Source organism: Alosa sapidissima, chromosome 21 (genome assembly GCF_018492685.1).
Source record: "Alosa sapidissima isolate fAloSap1 chromosome 21, fAloSap1.pri, whole genome shotgun sequence".
NCBI classification, from domain to species: domain Eukaryota; kingdom Metazoa; phylum Chordata; class Actinopteri; order Clupeiformes; family Clupeidae; genus Alosa; species Alosa sapidissima.
The window spans coordinates 9,038,925-9,059,292 of NC_055977.1; the positions used below are offsets into that span (position 1 = coordinate 9,038,925).

Here is a 20,368-nt window from a genome sequence, read left to right on the forward strand (position 1 = left end):
TTGTTTTTGTGTATATATGTGCTTCTCTGTGTGTGTGTGTGTTTGCTTGTGAGTGTGTATGTGGGGGTAATGGTGTGTGTGTGTGTGTGTGTGTGTGTGCGTGTGTGTTTGTGTGTCTGCTTGCCTATGTGTGGGTGTGTGGGTGTGTTTATGTGTGTGTGTGTCCGTGTGAGTGTGTGCGTGCGCGTATGCGTGTTTATGTGTGTGTGCGTGTGTGTGCATGTGCATGTGTACTTTGTGTGTGTGTGTGTGTGTGTCTTTATGTGTGTTTGTTTATGTCAGCCAGAGATGCCTGTGATTGCAATGCCTCGTTTTTGCTTTTTCATTTTTAAGTGGGTGGCGCTATACCTCAAATGAGTGGATATGGGATGGGTTGAAGTTAGTCATCCTAGGCCCTACGGTTCTTGCTTCGCTAGCACAGCAGTCATAATAATGTGACGAAATACAACATAAAAGTGACTTAAAGAGGAAATCCGGTGAGTTTTCACAATGACCACTATTTCTCGAGGTCACAGAGTACTGTCGGTATGAAAAAAAAAGAAAACAAACGGTTTAACCTAGCTCGAGTTAGCTCAAGGCAGCTAACGCAGCCAGGCATGAGCTACCATGTACTGTACATGCCCCCAGAGTGTAGCGCTGCAGCTGCCTTGCTACATTACCTGCTGGCTGTAGCAACTCAAGCTAGGTAAAACAGATTGTGTTCATTGTTTTGGTGACCTCGACAAATGGAGATCTATGTGAAAACTTGCCGGATTTCTCCTTTAACTAAAAGCTCTCATAAAAAGGTATGTTTTCAGGTATTTTATGTAGTTAAAGATGTTTACAGAATTTGTCTGTTTGATATACAGAGGCAGGGTATTCCATCTTCACAATAGCTGGGCTTTGTAGCAGATTAATGATGAGCAATGTGGTTGGTTCCACATCAATGAATAGGTCACAGATAGTAAAGTTCTGAAAAGAAATTGGGGGGAATTTATGTATTTATATATGTATATATGTTATGTTACACACACACTACCGTTCAAAAGTTTGGCGACACTTAGAAATGTCCATTCCACTCCATTAGGCTATAGACAGAATACCAGCTGAGGTCATTTGCATTGTTTTTTTACTCAGGGCAGCAGTTTTCAGATTACATTATGTGCTTATATAATTACAAAAGGGCTCTCCAATGTTTTCTCAGTTAGCCTTTTAAAGTGATATCAGATTAGTAATAATAATAATAATAATAATAATAAAGCTTTATTTGTATAGCACCTTTCATACACAGAATGCAGCTCAAAGTGCTTTACATTTGAAGCATGTAACACAATAATAGTCAGTCAGTCATTATCAATCACTTTTCTTTGCTGTTTATGTTATACTCAGCAACATATCAAAAATATAGAAAATGATGTCATAAGACTGGCAGCCTTAACCCTCTTAGTAAACAGAATGTGCCTTTGCAACATTGGATGAATGGTTGCTGATAATGGGAAATGTAGATATTGCATTAAAGATCAGCCATTTTTTTCTACAGTCGAGGACCCTTTTGCAATTATGTAAGCACATAATGTAATCTGAAAACTGCTGTCCTGTTTAAAAAAACAATGCTGATGATCTCAGCTGATATTCTCTCTATAATGGAGTGGAATGGACATTTCTAAGTGTCTCCAAATTTTGACTGGTAGTTTACATACATATAGTACATGCATATAGGTCAAACACAACATTCATACACCCACTCATTTATTATTCCTTAAGAGGTGGGTTCTTTGGATGTCCTACTTAACTTATAGACTGAATGATATCACTTACATTCAAAGAGGTGTCTGATGACGTCCCTAACAAGGTTAACTGTTGCCTCAGTCACACGTGCTCCTGTTTCAAAACCTGTGCTGGAAAGCAAAATAAGACAAATAGTTCAATCTTGAAGCCTATGATAAGCAACACTAATGAATAAACATCTGGGGCCGTATTCACAAAGCCTTTTATCTTACCACTAGGAGTACTCCTAAATCGCACTAAAAGATTTTAGCTGGGAGTTTTCTCTTAAAAGTTATTCACAAAGCCTTTCAGACCTACTCTTAGTAAGGAAAAATGACAACTCTTAAACTAAGAGTGAGTCTTCGTTGCTATGGATGACGTCATTACTCATGCACAAGCTTGACTGAAGTGACCACCTTGATTGGCTGATGATTGTAACGCGGGAATGATTCCAAACACCTCCCTTACGATGATGAGTGACAGGTGACAGGTCTGAGAATGCGTGCGCTAGTAGTGCGAAGGATGGAAGAATAACTGAATAAAAAGGCCTAGCCTAAATGAATAAAGAGTAAGACAAAACAAATAGCCTAGTAGCCTAATGAAACATAGGCCTACGGATTGATGCAGTAGGCTAGGCTATCTTTGCAACATTATTAAATTAATCTGTCAGTATATGCCTACGTTTGCAAACAGGAGAACATTTTAATTTGATTCACAATGAAACGTTACATTTCATTTACATGTTGACAAAAAGTAGTTTTGGTTGTTGTTGGTGGCGTTATAGCATCCCTTTTATGCCTACAATGCAAAATTGCTACTTTTAGGTCTAAAATGCTTCGTGAATTACTTTTAGTGAAAAAAAATAGGAGTCCTAAAGTTAGGAGTGACACGCCCATTATTTTTAGGAGTTGCTCCTAAATTCGCCACTTAGGAGCTACTTTTAGCCTTAAAATTCTTTGTGAATACGGCCCCTGGTGATTAACGTGGATAAATAATTTATGAACGTTTTGTAGAAAATCATACTTATATGCAGCTTCAAGTTTCTCTCGACCAACTATCTTGCCAATCATCTCCATGGCCTCGTTATATATTTTCATCGTGTCGTAGGCCCAATTAGCCTCCACACCTGATGAGAGCACACAGAACATATACTCTATAGTGTGTGTGGAGTTTTGTCTGATTCACACATTGAGACAGTAGAACAAGACGTGCACTGGACATGTACACACACACACACACATGCATATGCATGCACACACAAACACACAAACACATGCATATGCATGCACACACACATACAAGCACAAACACACACACAAACAAACAAACAAACACACAGATATGCACAGACACACAAATGTAATATGGGACTCTATGAACTCACTGATGACAAGTACTGCCAGAAAGAATGAGATGAATAGTAGCTTGGTCATGACGAGACTCTTGCACCAGGTAAACTTTTGACAAACAAGCATGGCAAATAATCAATCACAGATGCACACGCACACACACACACACACACACTGGAACACACACTTCACATTGGAAACAATGCTCTCACTTATCAATCAACATATCAAGTGCATGAAGAAAATCCAGAAGTACAGTACTGTATATGTATCTGTACGTATGTGTTTGTGTGTGTGTTTGTGTGTATGTATAAACACAGACATAGTTACTTGTGAAATGAATGAACAGCTTTTTGAAGTACCTTAGAGCTTTGGTGAGTATCTGAGTTAAGTCTGCAGCAGCGTCTTCCTCTGAACAGCGTGGAGGATGTGAGCTTTACTCAGCGTGTGCGGTCAGACAGCAGTAGACCCAGAGGGTGAAGTGCAGTCATACCACGGGGCAGGTTGGTTGCTGATCCAGAGGCCAGCGGCTAAATCAATAATTCAATATTAGCAGAGCATTATTGTTAGCTGCGGGGACCAATCACCAAAAGTACAAAGACATGACAGTGTCTATACACTCTGCTGTTATCATGTCTTATTTTTTGCCACACGAGTCTATGGTAGCCCCTAAAAGATCATACAGTAATTTCTTGTGTATTAGCCGCATTGTGTATAAACCGCTGTTTTATGCATGTTAAAAAAACAAAAGCATATTAATACGGCCCCCGTATATTAACCTCATAGCTGAAGAAATTTTGCAAAATAAATGTAGAAACCGTGTTAGACCAATAGGTCAGAGGGTCACAGGTTCATACTATTGTATAGAACTTTGTCTAATACCAAAAGCCTGACCAGGCTATGGACACTTAAGGCCGGTGTCTGTTTGCCACCAAGAGGGTCATACTGTTGCTCGGCGACATCTGAGGCCTCAGTGATAACATGGGCCGAAGGAGATAGTGCGTTGTTCTGTTCGGGACAGTTTTTTTCCATCTGGTCAGAGCCAGTTTTGTGCAATGGCTGGCACCTGCCACGTTAGCATGATTTGCGTTCGTATGTTTTAGTATAACAGGCTTTGTCTCAGGTTTTGACTTTGAGACGAATCGAGGAAGCGACTCGGGGAGCATCTTCTGTCAAGACGCTCAGCAGCCCGCTTCTAATAACAACCACGACTGTTAGACTCAGCTTTACTGTTCGAGACTTAGCCTGTGTTGACCCCGCCTCCCTGCGATCCGGGTTCCCGGAAGTGGCACCTGATGAAATATCTTGCTTCTCCATTTATAATCTTTGTTTAAGGCCCGAGAGTCCGTGGGTTCCACTGATTTTAGAACAGCTAGAGAACCTACGGACTCAAGTGGCTTATTGCTTTTCTAAAATGGTTACTACACATATCTGGCAAGATTTCATAAAGTAAAAAATTAAATATTAAATCACTGATAGTGTTGCTTATTGTAACAAAGTTGCTTATAAGAACAATAGGTTTTAGCCTTTTTATAGTCAGTGGTTTCAGCACGTCATGAGATGTCCATGAGAACCTTATCCTATAGCAACTGTCTGAAGAGATTCGGCAGTTCAGGAGCTCTTGTTCCGCTTCATCCCTTAAAGGTGTACAGAATGTTGGAAAATTAACGTTCTAAAGAATATCTGGGTTCATTGAATTCAACATAGAATTTTAGAAACTTGAATTGCTGCGTAACGGAATCTTATGTTCGAATGCTCAAAACCCACACCTTTAAGGGTTAAGTACTGAAATCAATCGATAGACAGGTAAAGATCCGGGATGGTAAAGTTAAGTTGCAACCCTAACAGGACGCTTCTGCTGGTTTAGGGTCTGCAGTTAAATCAATATCGACACACACACACTGGCTTAAAGGTTGTATCAGCGATAGCGGGGATAAGTCACTTTTGTTGATGTTCAAACAAAACAGAGAGCTAGCTCGTTACTCCCTCCCCCTCCCTCCCGTGCAATGGAAACTCTCCTAAACGCTCATCTCGTCGGTTATTGGTTGAAACACTTTATTTTGCCTTTGAGTGGTTGCCGAACCCTGGTTGGTAGCAGATCTCGGAGCCTAGGTTGCCTACAGAGACGTTTTTTTTTGACGGCCTGCTTACGGGGCAGGCAGCTAGCGGCCTTTTTTGGGTCTGAAATCAACCTTTAAGAGACAGCCACAATTTACTATTTACATGACACAACTTAATTCTAATCTAACCAAACATGCCTATCAGGCTACAATTTCTAGAGAGAAAAAAATCCACAGCAGAAATTGTGAGGCAACAACACATTTTATTTGAAAGACCTAAATGGGCAAAGACTTATTTACATATTTATCTAGGTGTAACACAAGACAGTCATTATCAGTCATTTGAAGGTGGACAAAGTTCATATTATTGTTAGGGTCCCTTCACCAAACAGGACAGATGCTTCTATGTTTGGTACTATAACTAGATGTACCGCAAAGCGGTATAAACTGTGATCTCCACTCAGTCCTGCACATTCTCTCCACAAAAATAAATTACGCTTGTCAATTTGTCTCCATTTCCTACTCCAGCCTCTACCATTCGTATGCATGTTTTTGTGTGTGTGCCTGTGTGTGTGTGTGTGTGTGTGTGTGAGTGCCTGTACAGTATGTGTGTGCATGTGTGCATGTGTACTGTGTGTGTGTGTGTGTGTGTGTGTGTGTATGTGTGTGTGTTGTGTGTATGTGTGTGTCTGTGTCTTTATCTGTGTATTTGTTTATGTGTGCGTGCGCGCGTTTGTGGGTGTGTGTGCAGTGCACGAGTGTGTGTGTTTATGTATGTGTATGTGTGTAGCAGATATGGCCCCCCATGAACGGAATTCCATGAAACTTGGCATGCATTCAGAGGGTAACATGACCCTACTCTTCACATTTTGTGTAGTTTTGAACATGTCAGCCAGAGATGCCTGTGATTACAATGCCTCTTTTTTGCTTTTTCATTTTTAAGTAGGTGGCGCTATACCTCAAATAAGTGGATATGGGATGGGTTGAAGTTAGTCATCCTAAGCCCTACGGTTCTTGCTTCGCTAGCGCGGTGGTGGTCATAATAATGTGAAGAAATACAAGATAAAAGTGAGTTAAAGAAGAAATCCGGTGAGTTTTCACATAGATCTCTATTTCTCGAGGTCAACGAGTACTGTCAGTATAAAACAAAAAAGAAAACAATCGGTTTTACCTAACTTGAGTTAGCCAGGCATGAGCTACCATGTACATGCGCCCAGAGTGTAGCGCTGCAGCTGCCTTGCTACATTAGCTGCTGGCTGTAGCAACTCAAGCTAGGTAAAACAGATTGTGTTCATTGTTTTTTTCCTACAGTACGCTAGCCTGGGTATTCCCATGCTGCCTTACAAGCGTGGTTTTATTCACGCTGCTGGGCAGCCTGGATTCCGTGAACTTTGTTTTCACCTCAACGAAGGAGTAAATCACAGAACGGAGGAGGGACAGCAAGACGATGACGACATACCGAAGCGGTTATGAGCTACATACAGACGCATTTCATAGACATTCACAGCGCCCAATAAACGGCTCTGGGCATTCGTAAACCATGTTTCAAATATGAGAAAATGTACATGTAGTTTCCAGACCCCATCTCAATGAGATGAGGTTTGGCTAACAGTACTTGGTGACCTCGAGAAATGGAGATCTATGTGAAAACTTGCTGGATTTCTCCTTTAACTAAAATCTCTCATATACAGGTATGTTTTCAGGTCTTTTTTTTTTTATTTAATTAAAGATGTTTACAGAATTTGTCTGTTTGATGTACAAAGGCAGGGTATTCCATCTTCACAATAGCTGGGCTTTGTAGCAGATTAATGATGAGCAATGTGGTTGGTTGCTGATCCACAGGCCAGCGGGCAAATCAATATTAGCAGAGCATTATGGTTAGCTGCGGGGACCAATCACCAAAAGTACAAAGACATGACAGTGTCTATACACTCTGCTGTTATCATGTGTTATTTTCTGCTACAAGAGTCTATGGTAGCCCTTGAAAGGTCATACAGTAATTTCCTGTGTTTAGGTGGCATTGTGTATAAATCAACAGTGTTAATGCAAGTAAAAAAAACAAAACCATATTAATACCATATTAACTGCCCCTGTGTATTAAGGTGGATTGAGTGTCTTTAAAACATATTCATCAAGCTTTCTAATTTTCTAATTTACCACCTACTTTTGTTTTACTTATTTTATTGCATGGTATGTGGATATGTTGCTGATTGGACTCAATTCAACACACATTTAAACTAAATCATTTAGTTTCTTATGGTCAATTCAAATTAGTAACAAACCTCCCTGTCCCAGTCTGTAACTGTTTTACCTGATTGTCTGCATTTTTATCTATTCTTATTTATTTGATCTATTTTTATGGCTGTGATCTCAGTGGTTGCTGTTATTATATTATTGTTTTATGTTGTATCTCGGCTACATTGAAAATGAGGGCTGCCCTCAATTGTACACCCGCGAAGGAAAATAAAGGTTTGAAATGAAATGAAATGGATCATAAATGGCCACAGCAACAAAGAGGAATTACTGAAGTGTTGTTAATCAGATCATAAACAGCCACAGCAACAAAGAGGAATGACTGAAGTATTTATGATATTGCTTGCAATGTTAATATGTTGCTGATCAGATCATAAACGGCCACAGCAACGAAGAGGAATGACCGAAAAGTACATGTTGCTGATTGGATCATAAACGTCCACAGCAACACGTCTGACGTGCATCATGTGAAGGCAAAGTTTAGAACATTACTTTTCACAGAGCAAAGCACACTGGTGGCGTCTGACACAAATCAATGCCAAAGTTTAGGAAATCATTCTATCTCTTGGGCATCAAATCCATAGACGCGAATGTTGTCGCCAGTGGGCGTTGGCCTTTAGTCTGAAGGTCATTTATGCCATGCTTCAGACAAAATATGTGAATGCAAAATTACCGGTATGCATTGTACTCAACATGAACCAAGTGGAAATCTAATGGTACCAGCTCAAAACACATGTGTGAACTCTTCTCCAAATCGAACCCTCTGACCTATTGGTCTAACTTTAAGGATTACTCACAAGAAAACTACAATCAAAATTTCCCAACTATTAGCCGCAGTTTACACATTGATTTTGCAAAATGTCTTCAGCTATGAGGTTAACAACAAACTATGATCTGATAAGTAAACTGATGTTTTAACTGAAACATACTCAACAACAACTTAATGATGAGAGAATGACCACACTGTTATAATAATACACATTATATAGGACAGGTTTTCCACATCAATCCAGGAATCAACCACCTTTGAGAAATAAATGGGTTTTTCAGTTAAGAAGCTATATCACGGTTTAGTGTCACAAGGTTATCAGTAGTAATACAATCCCAATTCCCAAAAAGTTGGGACGCTGTATAAAATGTGAACAAACAAAATGCTAAGATTTCCAAATCATGTTAACTGGATTGAAAATAGTTCAAAGACAACATACCAAATGTTGAAGGAGAGAAATTGTATTGTTTTTTGGAAAATATATGTTTTTTATTTATCTGATGCAACACATCTAAAACAAAGTTGGGACAAGGGGATGTTTACCACTGTGTTGCTTCACCTCTTCATTTAACAACATTCTGTAAATGTTTAGGAACTGAGGAGACCAGTTGCTAGAGTTTTGAGAATGAAACTGGACTGCAGACAGGCCATTTTAGCACCTGGACTCTCCTGCCATGGAGCCAGAGCCAGTTAAAAAAAAGATAATGTGATAATCTAAAATTCTCGTAAACCCATATTTAGCTGCAAAAAGAACATTGACAAAGTATCAAATGTTAAAAATGAATGACCCGAATCAACCAATACTCTGTGGCAATTTTATTTGGCAAGATCGTTTAATTCATTGCATCACCATTTTGACAATAAATCCTTCACAATTTAACCCCAACAACATCTTGACATGTATGCTGTATGAATGCATGTATGCTGTGTGAATGCATGTATGCTGTATGAATGCATGTATGCTGTGTGAATGCATGTACTGTATGCTGTATGAATGCATGTATGCTGTATGTATGCTGTATGAATGCATGTATGAATCTCCCGACCCCTCTTCCTCCTTTCCCTTTTCAACTTCTGTGTGAGACCTTCTCAGCAGCAAGCACGCCACGGGCGTCTGAAAAGTAGCATTCCCCACACGGTGACATATGATTGACGTGCAAATTTGCGATAGAAAACTGTGTTTAAATGGTGTATTTAGCTGTCAGAATTTCAACATTTTTACGGGGGAGAAACCCTCGAGAAACCCCCGTCAATATCATAGCAGGTAGCAGCATGACTGTTTTCGTCTTGATTGGACGAACTGCAAATGTTGTGTAAACAACATGCTTCCGTCTGCCTGCAGCACATCCAGAGCTTTGTGAACCAGACGTGACTGAGCAGATACGATGTCCCTGTGACAGAGTCCACCAACACCCTCATATGGTCTTTCATGGTTTCCACCCTGAGTCTGGGGGCCCTGTTTGGAACAATGACCTGCGTGAGCCTCTCATCGAAATACGGACGGTCAGAAGACGTGCCTCCCCTCCATAAATGATATACGGTCTTTTGGGCCCTCTGCCTTCTGCCTTGAAGTTGGGTGGGGGCCCAAAAGACCATAAAGCACCATACACACCTGCACACATTTGCAAAGATGTGGAGATAATTTTACAGTACCATATTTTCCAGACTATAAGTCACACTTTTTTTCATATTTTGACTGGTCCTGCGACTCAGGTGCAACATATATACATTTATATATATGTTTTTTTTTCCTCTTCATGACACATTTTTTGACTGGCGCGACTTATACTCCGGTGCGACTTATAGTCCGGAAAATACTGTAATTATCCAGTGAAGTACTGCTCATACTACATGACTGTACTGTCTCTCTCTAATAATAACTCCTGCAGGAAGACCTGTCTGCAGATCAAGAATGTGGTGGCCATCCTTGCTGCCATGATAATAATCCTGAGCCGAATGGTGAAATCCTTTGAGATGATCCTCCTATCCTCTATATGGATACAATGCAGGTATGTGTAGTCATATGTGAGCAATTACATGATGCTTTACATTGCTTTGTCTTATCATTTTCATTCTGTCTTCCTGTTTCTGTCTTTATGTTCTGCTTCATGTTCCTTCTCTTTTTCTAAGATGGTTTGGCATTGTAAAGTCTCCCCTGATCTCGTTCCCTGTATGAACTTCATCCATCAATGATTGTTTTTAGGTCTGGGGATAAATTTGCACCTGATGTACTTGGGAGAAATCGCTCCTAAGAGGATGTGTGGCTTTCTCGCCTTGACGAGTTCCGTCTATCTCAGTGCTGGAAAACTATTGGGTCAGGAGATCGGCCTCAAGTGAGTCTCTAGCTGCTGTCAGCCATTAACACAAGACACTTTGGAAAATAAATTACCCACTGGGTTTAAAAAAAAAAAAAAAAAATTCAGAGTCGTTGTTTTGAACAGTACAGTGCATTCAGTGCAAGTACACTTTGGTATTGTGTATATATGTGCAAAGCAAAGCACTGGTATGAATTTGTCTGCCAAACTGAAGCTATCAATAGTGGAGCATAACACTTGTATTGCATTCATTGTGTCTACACTTGAGATAAATAAGTTTGTTTTTTCTTTTATCACAGACACATATATTGGTAGATGTTTTTTCTTTACCTTGACATGTTTCTATGTATACTTCCGTCTTCATCAGAAGGTCACACGGTGGAGTAGTGTGACGCGTGTTTATCAGCTGATGTTGTTACGGAGGTGTAATCCACCTGTCAGTTTTTTGACGGGGGCCTCGGAATCCTTTGCCTTGGGCCTCAAAGTGTCCAGGTCCGCCCCTGTACATGACAGCACTTGCAGATGTTTATGTATTTATGTCAAGTTTAAACATACAGTATGCAAATACAAAACCCCTTTTAAGTTTTTATGACTTGTTTTCCCTCTTATTTATAATAAAGTAAGTGTTTCCATTACCATTGCCTTGTGGCTGTTTTGTGCCATCCAAGGACTATTTTAATTTCAACAATCCAACAGCAGTAAAACAAAAGTAGTATAGATAAGCTTGATGAATATATTTTAAAGACACTCAATTCACCTTAACAAGTAAACTGGTGTTCTAACTAAAACATACTCAGCAACAACTCAATGGTAAGAGCATGACAACAGTGTTATATGTAATAACACATCTTGGTATAGTACAGGTTTTCCACATCAATTCAGGGATCAACCACCTTTCAGAAAATAATTGGGTTTGTCAGCAGGGATGTAGTGGTAAAATAAGAGATGGGTAAACTATGAATTCTGTGAGGGTGACTGCCATGCGGAATCAGCATTTTGAAAAAGGCATTCAGAAAATTGATGAGGGTGGAGGCTAATGTATATTGACCAATGTTTATAACGATATCAGTGGTATTAAATGGTTCCTAGAGTGTAAATATGAATGTGAGTGTGTGAATGTGGATAAACAGTGCGATTTTCGAATGATAAAAGTAGCTATTTTGAGAGGTGGATAGCTAAAAGTCGAATGAAAAATTAGCTTAGGTGGATAAACTCCTGACATTTCAGAGACGGATAAAATGTGTTCACTTGTGTTTAGCCTCCACTACATCCCTGTTTGTCAGGGAAGATGCTATATCACAGTTTAGTGTCACAAGGTCATCAAGTCATGATTCCAAATAGGTGGTTTAGTGGCAAACCAAAGACAACCTAGAGGAAATTGTAAACCTGTTAGAAGAACAGCCCGGGGGCTTCAATCTCCAAACTAAACAAAACCAAAGGGCTCTCCTATTAGAAGGTTTACAGTACCACTTCCTCTGGGTTAAATTACCCGGATCTGTCACCTACAGAATATATTGTTATTATCAATTGTTGCTATTGTTATTATCTCATGCAACTTTTTTTGTATGTAAATGAGTGTGTGTGTGTGTGTGTGTTTGCTTCTGAGTATATGTGTGCTTCTCTCTCTCTTTCTCTCTCTCTCTCTGTGTTTCTGTGCCAGTGTGTGTGTGTGTGTGTGTGTGTGTGTGTGCTTGTGTGTCGGTGTGCGTGTCGGTCTTTATGTGTGCATGTGTGTTTCTGTGCCTGTGTGTGTGTGCGTTTCTGTGCCCGTGTGTGTGTGTGTGTGTGTGTGTGTGTGTGTGTGTGTGTACTGTATGTGTACACTTCATCCGTCAACCCTTCGCTCCACACCACCACCTGCAGGCCGATTTGTGTACAGTCAGTAAATGTACAAATAAATGAATTTATTGTATGGCCTCCCATGAATGGAATTCAAAACTTGGCATGCATTCAGAAGGTGTCATAGTGATCCTACAGGTCAAATTACGTGCAGTTCTTGACACAACAAAGGATACCAGAGGCATCACAGAGGACCAGAGAAATCCTGAAAGCAGACACGAGAAATCATTATTTAGATTATGTATAATAATATATTAATATTATAAGCAGGCACACTGCTGGGGCAGTCGTGGCCTACTGGTTAGCGCTTTGGACTGGTTACCGGAGGGTTGCCGGTTCGAACCCCGACCAGTAGGCACGGCTGAAGTGCCCTTGAGCAAGGCACCTAACCCCTCACTGCTCCCCGAGCGCCGCTATTGTTGCAGGCAGCTCACTGCGTCGGGATTAGTGTGTGCTTCACCTCACTGTGTGCGGAGTGTGTTGTGTGATTGGGATAAATGCAGGGATCAAAAGAGTATATATACTTATACATACTGTGCGTACCATCAAGGCTACTCAGAAACAAGACAGAGAACTTCCCCTGTGTGTGGCAAGTTGGCCTACATTTTCCCAACTCTGCACAGTATCCTATTAAATGCATGACAGTAGGCTATTTACATTTACATCCTGCAGGCGCCCCTGATTATAAGAAACTGAAGTAACTACAAGTCCCACCTTCCGATCAATGTGGGAAGACTTGGCTGCATTAGTCTACTGGTCACACGCTAATACACCTACTCCACAATATTCAAACCCAAAGCCAGGGCAGACTCACCATATGCTCTGGCTTGGTAGTAACTCTAGGCTTTGCTGATGATGGAGTCTATGAGCTTGGTTGCTGCATGCCTCACATTGGTGGCCATTTCAGCTGTCGATCTGAGACAGAAATGAGACACAATTTAGAATTTAACATTGTGGAGCTACACCACATTTTAACCATTTCATTATATTATAACTTACTTTACAACAAATTGAAATAACTTGGGCTAAGTCAGAATTTGTATCTTTTTTTCAGTATTACAGAAACAAGTGGATGAGTAATAAGTCATAACCTACTTTAGTACAGAAAGTAGCTGTTCTTCTCCAACTGCCTTGCCAATCTCCTCCATGGCCTGATCATACAGAAACCACAGGTCGCTAATAATGGGGTTCGCTTGTCTTGGAGCACGGACACCCTTTGCACCTTTAGAGAGTAGACAGGAGTTAAAATGGCCGCACAGAACACTACTACCACCACCACACCGGGTTCCATTTAAAGGCACACTATGCAGGTTTATAGCTTAATATGCAAGTTTTTTAACTTAATTTACCTTCATTTAACAGCTTCAGAGTCATTGGAATGGTTATATGACTTTTTTCGGGTTGAATGGTGGCTGTCTCGCTTCCCCTAGCGCCTGTGAGTGGAAAAACCACCCTTGCAACTGTGGGCCGGCGGGCCGATGGCCTCAGTGTCAGGAAGTATAACGAGTGTAACAAATTGCTTTACTTCATTCAAATACAAATACACGCCAGGCACCCGCTAGAAAAAGGTAGCGATGGAGTTTCTCAGACATTCGTCATGACAGAGCCAGCGAAAAAGAAGCAAAAACTGAGAAAACAGTAAGGAAATTGCCAATACTGCATAGTTTACCTTTAAAGGGGTTCAGCTCTCCACTCCCCAAACATAACCATTATGGGACCAAGATAACCTGGAAATCCAGACCCTGGAAGTCTAGAAAGATTAAGGGTCTGGTCATGACTAATGTAATAGCCCAACTCGGCACCAGGGGCGGCACCAAGCATGCATTTGAAAATCTCACTGCACGCAATTGGGTAACACTGCGACCAATGTTTACTGAATGATTCTGGACTTTGACGCAATTGGATAACACTACGACCGATGTTTACTGACTGATTCCGAAGTTGCAGCGCTGTCGTCCTCTGTTTAGCTCACCTCTGGCTCACCTATATCAGATAGACTGATGTGATTGGTGCCCCACGATACAAGAGACATAAGTAATGAGCATCATTACTCCATAGGGGGATTCAACGTCATGTAGCCGCATGCAGCCATCTTAAGCTGACTGCATAACGTGATTATTTCGAGATTCTGATACGTTTTCAACCATGACGTATGCACAATTCCGGGTTGAAAACATATCAGAATCTCGAAATAATCACGTTATGCAGTCAGTTTAAGTCGAATCCCCCATTGCCAGAGTGACTCGCTGAGCAAATTCAAATTGTGCTCCCGTGAGAACTCTGGATTTCCAGGGTAGGACCAAGCTCCAAAAGTGTAAAATCATTCAGTGTCTACACTTTGTGGTTATTACATGTTGCAATTGCTTAATCGCATGGATGTAAAGTTCCATGATGTATTCAAGTCTTTTCAGAATCCGCCTTCATGCAATCGGGGAAACATACAAACAGACACTGTGTGCATTCACACATCACTTGTGACTAAACAGGCAGACAGTGCTTGTTTTCACTGAGAAACATCATCACTGTTAGGCATCTGAGAAGAGAGCTTCTGCTTACTAAAGGCTAGAGCGGCCAGGAGGAGGGTGATAAGTGGAAGCTTCCTCATGGTGATGCCAGGATACCTGGAAGGTAACATTTCATCAAGCAAAACGTCAGATTTTCAGAGAACTTCAGAGATTCACAACTATAAAGACGGAACAGTAACTAATCATTAATAATAATTAAATAATAAATATTATAATTAAATACTAAATCACTGATAGTGTTGGCTTATTGTAAAAAACAAAAAATACTTTTAAGAATAGGTTTTAGCCTTTTTTTTTTTATAGACTATGGTTTCAGCACGTCATGAGATGTCCGTGAGAATCTTACCTTGGCAACTGTCTGAAGAGATTCAGCAGCTCAGGAGCTCTTGTTCAGCTTTATGTACTGAAATCAGTCAAGTCACTTTTATTTATATAGCACATTTTTGTATGTACAGAGTCCAACCCAAAGCGTCGATAGGAAGATCGACCCTGGATGGTAAAGTTCAGTTGCAACCCTAACAGCACGCCTGCTGGTTTAGGGTCAGCAGTCAAATCAATACCCACGCAAACAGAATGTATTAAACAGCTGCTGGCTTAAGACAGCCACAATTTACTACTTTCAGAACTTATCATTCTAATCTAGCCAAACTCGCCTTTTTTAATGCTGCAATTTCTAGTGCTAAAAAATCATATTATTGTTAGTGTTAGGACATGCTTCTGTTTGATACTGCAAGTTGTTTGGTTTAAAGTCACATAAAAAACATTTGTTATTACAGCAGTCTGTGAGCAAATATAGACCCATGCCCTCATTTCGCAATGTTAGAGAGTAAAACCAAATTCCAGCACGTGGATTATCAATTTGGAGGACTTTGATAGGCTGACTCTAATCTGAGTACCCAGAAGCTTGCATCATGCTGAACGGGTTAATCACTACGCTACCACTAACCTGACTCTCGCCAGATGAATTTTGTTCCGCCTAGCTCCACTCATCCATCTGGGATCGATCCATTGGAGTGGTGCTTCAGAAGGCTGGGCCTTATCAAAAAATCCTTATATATCCTAAAAAAAAAATCCTATATCCGCATATGATTGGATAAGCCACTTGTCCGTCATCTATTGACGTGCTACTTCAACCACTCACATCGAAGCCCACCCGTGACGCTGAGAACAGTCTCACAGTCGCTTCTACGCTACGTCACATCTACGTCACATCTCACATCCTGATTGGCTCTACCATAAAATCTGGTGCCGAAATCACTCTCAACGGAAGCGATCCCAGATGGATGTGAGTGGAGCTAGGCAGAACGAAATTCATCTGGCGAGTCAGGTTACGCTACCACAGTCCCGCCTAGACAACGTACTGCAAGGGGCACATTAAAGAATGAGCAAAAACAATATGCTTAAGTATAAGTATAGTCTTTTGATCCCTTGAGGGAAATTTGGTCTTTGCATTTATCCCAATCCGTGAATTAGTGAAACACACTCAGCACACAGTGAGGTGAAGCACACAGTAATCCCGGCACGGTGAGCTACCTGCTTCATGTTGGCTTACAGCAGTGGTTCTCAAACTTTTTCTTTCATTCCCCACTTTGATCAAGGGGGCATTCTCGAGCCCCACCTGTCCCTCATCGCTCTAAGAAAGTGGTAGGTCAAGCTTAAAATTGTCAAATTTATAATGACAAGTTCTAAATATATCCTCTTCAACAGAGTTAAAATCAGCTGGTGCTGCAGATATAATAATAAATAAATACATAACACACATATTTCTGTTTTCCAGCAACATATTAGGAAGCATAGGCCATTTTACAGCATTGTACAATATATTCAATGAAATACCAACATGCTGCATTAAATGGATCCATAATCCAGTCATACTGAGCACTGCTGGTTGGGAAATATTTTTGAAATAAACTTTGCAGGGATGTGATGTAGGCCTACTGTTTAATACATGGGATCACAAGAGTGGCTCCCGAATCAGAACTTTTTTTGGTGAATGCAGTAGGCCTAATCTTTTTTGCTAGGTGAGGTAGGTGCTTGTCTTTGCCTTGTAACTGGACATTTAACTGAAATATCGCTAAGATATATCAAATATATCGCTAAGATAGGCCAGCTTCGTCAAGAAATGTTCATTAGTGAACGTGCTTGCAGATTCAAACATGCGCTCTCCCTCCAAGAACAGGCGACTCGGAGCTCAAACACGCACGACAGCACTTTACCTCGGGAAAGCCACCTTGCCTCGCTGTGAAACAGTACAGCCTTTTGATCAGCTACCATCTCTTTGCAAAGTGCGGAGAATAGACGCGCTTTTAAGGGCCGGGTTTTGATGAAATTCACCACTCACAACAATCTCATGTAGGTCGGGACTAACTAAGCTGCCTTCACCAGGCCGCTACAGCACTACACTCTGAGGACATGTATGTGAGCCCCCATGTTCATCATGCCCCCAGAGTAGAGCGCTGTAGCTGCCTGGCTGCTTAAGCTGATGGAACTAGCAACTCGAGCTAGGTAAGACCAATTGTTTACCTCGAAAAACAGAGATCTTAGTGGAAAATCGCCGGATTTCTCCTTTGAGTTTGGGGGCAAACCAGGTGAAAAGCTGTGTTATTAGTCTACTTCTGTATGAGCCTCAAGTGTCTTCCTCTTCTGGGATGGAATAAGGGAAATGAGAGGCACTCCATCACATTAGATTACAGACAGAAAAGTGCGGAGTCATCTTAGCTCTGTAACTGAAAAAAGCACCGAATCATCCTAGATCTCAGATTCTGTGCTGATCCATCTTGGAGCGAAGATTGATAAGAATGAAACAATCTTAGATCTCAGATTAAGAAGTGTTTTATCATTTTAGATCACAGATTTCTTTCAGCTTCCCATTTTTATTTAACAACACTGACACGATTTTCTTCAAACATCATTAACACCTTTATTTTAGATCATAGCATCATAAATTAAAAAAAGTGCGTAAAAAATTTGAACAAGTTAGGAAATTTCTGTAGACAACTATATACAGACAACATTTTCAAATTTGTGCTAGAACAGCAGGTAAGTTATCACTCAAAATTTAAATGTGTGCACCTGTACATTTCCGACCTGACTACTGGTAAAGCAAAACATGAAGTTCTGGACTGTCAGAAGAGGTCACCCATTCAAGCAAGCAACAACATACTTCCCACCACGCCCACTCCTTACAGACTAAGGAGATCTGCTGACATTGAGGGTCAGGGAGGCTACGTTTGGGGTTTTGTGTCTATTCTGTAGTCCTTGATGCCACTTTAGGATTCAACAACATCTCAACAAGATCGAGGCCAACGATGGAATAGGGCTCCGCTGCTGTGCTGGTAAAACACAAAGGAGGACAGAGAAATGGCTGTTCTGAGGATGCTGTATTATAACACTTCAAGGGTTCCTACTGTATTTCTGTTATGAACAATCACTAGGACAAAAAAAACAAACAAACAAAAAACAACAATCATAAAATTATTTTAGGGGAGGTGAATTTGTAATGTTTTGTTCCACTCTGGGTGCCTAAGAACCTCTATGAACTGGTCACAGCAGCCATAAAGAAAACCAAAGAAAATAAAAAGAAAATCTAGAAAAGCGTTTTTTTCTCTATACAGGATCAAAGCAGGCTCTACTTATGAACTGGGTCTACTTCACTGGTAAGAGTTGGTTGTCTTCAAGTAGCACCTACATAGATTTAAGTCACTCGAAACAGCAAGGTGTTCAGTAGAAAGAAACATCACATCTTCCCTGCATTTCAATAGTTCTGCAGTAAAAAATATAGCTGCTCCAACAAACGTCAAAGAGTGACGAGACCGTTTGTTTGCTGTGTGATAAAGCTGCATTTCCAACGAGTCCCTGTTTGAGACTGTTAACCTGGCCTGTCCAAAGACATTGTGGGTTCAACCCGACGAACCCGATGAGGGACTGCAGAGGGTTCTTTTGTCAGTTTTACCCACACTGCCCAGAGGGTTGCGCTTCAGCAAAAGACATGAGATCACACCACAGTACTCTCTTAGGCTCAGAAGAGTCAAGCATATATATAACCTGCTCATGACAGGAGGCAACGAGTCCTAGGAGAGAGGAGAGAGGAGAGAGAGTAGAAGGAACTCTCTTAATAAGCGGAAGGGAGGATTAAGGGGCCAAGTTGTGAGTTTTTAGAGGTGAAGAGTACAGTGGCAAGAATGGTTCAGTCGTGAGTATGAAGAATTGAGGGAAGTGGGACAAAATGGGACAAAATCCAGATGTTATTTTCACATGAATGGGTCATTTGCCATGGGGTCTTCTTCAGCACGAACAACAAAATCTCATCACCTTCATGATGATTAGACCTCCCCCTAAAGAGATCATGACCGCTGGGAGCGACCGGGCCTTTTAGTCCCTGATGCATATCATTGTTCCCTGGTTTGTTCCCTCTGTTTTTTTTTTTTAAAGCATCTTGTTGGTGAAAGTGTGGCTCTGTAACAGGCAAATGTGGATAACCCTGCATCAAGCTCCCTGCCCATACCACACCTCCCCTCCCCTTCCCAGCCTCTGAAGTAGATAGAGCTCACACCACTTATGCTGGACCGCTTAACATGTCTGCTTTTTTTTTTTTATTCTTTTTTTTTTACTACAGGGCAAACCTACACCTGAATCCAGAGGATTTACCACCCTACACCCTAATGGAGCAGCATAACTTCCACCTTGACGCAACTCAAGTCCTGTCTTTCCTTGTCCTCCACCCACTTTTTCTTCTTTTTTTTCTCTTCTCTCTTTGTTAGCGCCTCATTGCTGGCTAGCGCCCTCTTCAGTTGAGGAAGCGCCGGCAGCGCCTAGCACCGCAGTTGCAGTGCAGCTTGCTGTTGGCGTCCTCCTTGGGGAACTTGTAGTCGTACGTGAGCTCCTCGCCGCGGAGGACCTTCCGCAGAGCGAAGATGACGATATGCTTCAGACCGTCTACGCTGATGACGCGCGAGTAACAGTTGGGGTCGCACGAGTGGTTGATGAATCGTGCCGCGTTGCCATGCATCGTGGCATCCACAACGTCAAAGTCGTCGATTCGGAACATGTAACAGCCAATGCCCTGCGAGAAACAGAAACAAGGGGATAATTTAGGACTTGAAAGTAATTGTGGTGAATAATTACTTAATATTAATCTTAGACTGACAAACATTTCATGACACATGGATACATTATATCAAGGTAACATCCTTTGTCCTGTATACCTGACAGCCCCTTGAACCACTACATTAGCATTTGATTGGGGGAGGGGAGGGTGTCTGTTTTAAACCAAGAAGGGCCACATGGCAATTAAATTATTAATAATTTTAATCGTAAAATTATTGCTATCAGACTTAAATAATAAAAGGGAGAGCATAAAATGCAGACTGACTTTTAAAGCTGCAGTTGGCAAGTCTGACAGAACGAGGGGACTTAGCAAAATTTTTGATTTATGTCGTTTTGTCGGAGCATAGTGTCGGTTTCAGTAAATATGATCAAAAAAAAAAATCTTGCCATCTGCAGCTTTAAAGGC

General features: G+C 41.1%; 1 protein-coding gene and 2 long non-coding RNA genes across 7 annotated transcripts in view; all 3 read right to left on the reverse strand.

The window, feature by feature from the left end:
* Positions 1–788: 788 nt before the first annotated feature.
* Positions 789–12,170, reverse strand: LOC121696332. 2 transcript variants are annotated; one of them, XR_006026284.1, is made up of 6 exons: positions 10,823–12,170; positions 3,458–3,625; positions 3,131–3,203; positions 2,770–2,872; positions 1,798–1,877; positions 789–951 (listed from the first exon to the last, which is right to left on the reverse strand). It is a non-coding gene; the product is annotated as an uncharacterized LOC121696332 (long non-coding RNA). The 2 variants fall into 2 exon arrangements; XR_006026285.1 differs by having other exon boundaries at positions 3,426–3,625.
* A 205-nt stretch (positions 12,171–12,375) lies between these two features.
* Positions 12,376–15,286, reverse strand: LOC121696331. Its single transcript, XR_006026283.1, has 5 exons — positions 15,203–15,286; positions 14,888–14,952; positions 13,427–13,553; positions 13,146–13,246; positions 12,376–12,536 (listed from the first exon to the last, which is right to left on the reverse strand). It is a non-coding gene; the product is annotated as an uncharacterized LOC121696331 (long non-coding RNA).
* Positions 15,287–17,756: 2,470 nt separating this feature from the next.
* Positions 17,757–20,368, reverse strand: part of kmt2ba (lysine (K)-specific methyltransferase 2Ba) — a 45,419-nt gene continuing 42,807 nt past the window's right edge. For all 4 annotated transcript variants that reach the window (XM_042077718.1, XM_042077720.1, XM_042077717.1 and 1 more), the window contains exon 37: positions 17,757–19,918. In XM_042077718.1, coding sequence (XP_041933652.1) covers positions 19,643–19,918 — 276 coding nt within the window. In that variant the 3' untranslated portion in view covers positions 17,757–19,642. The remainder of the gene's footprint in view (positions 19,919–20,368) is intronic.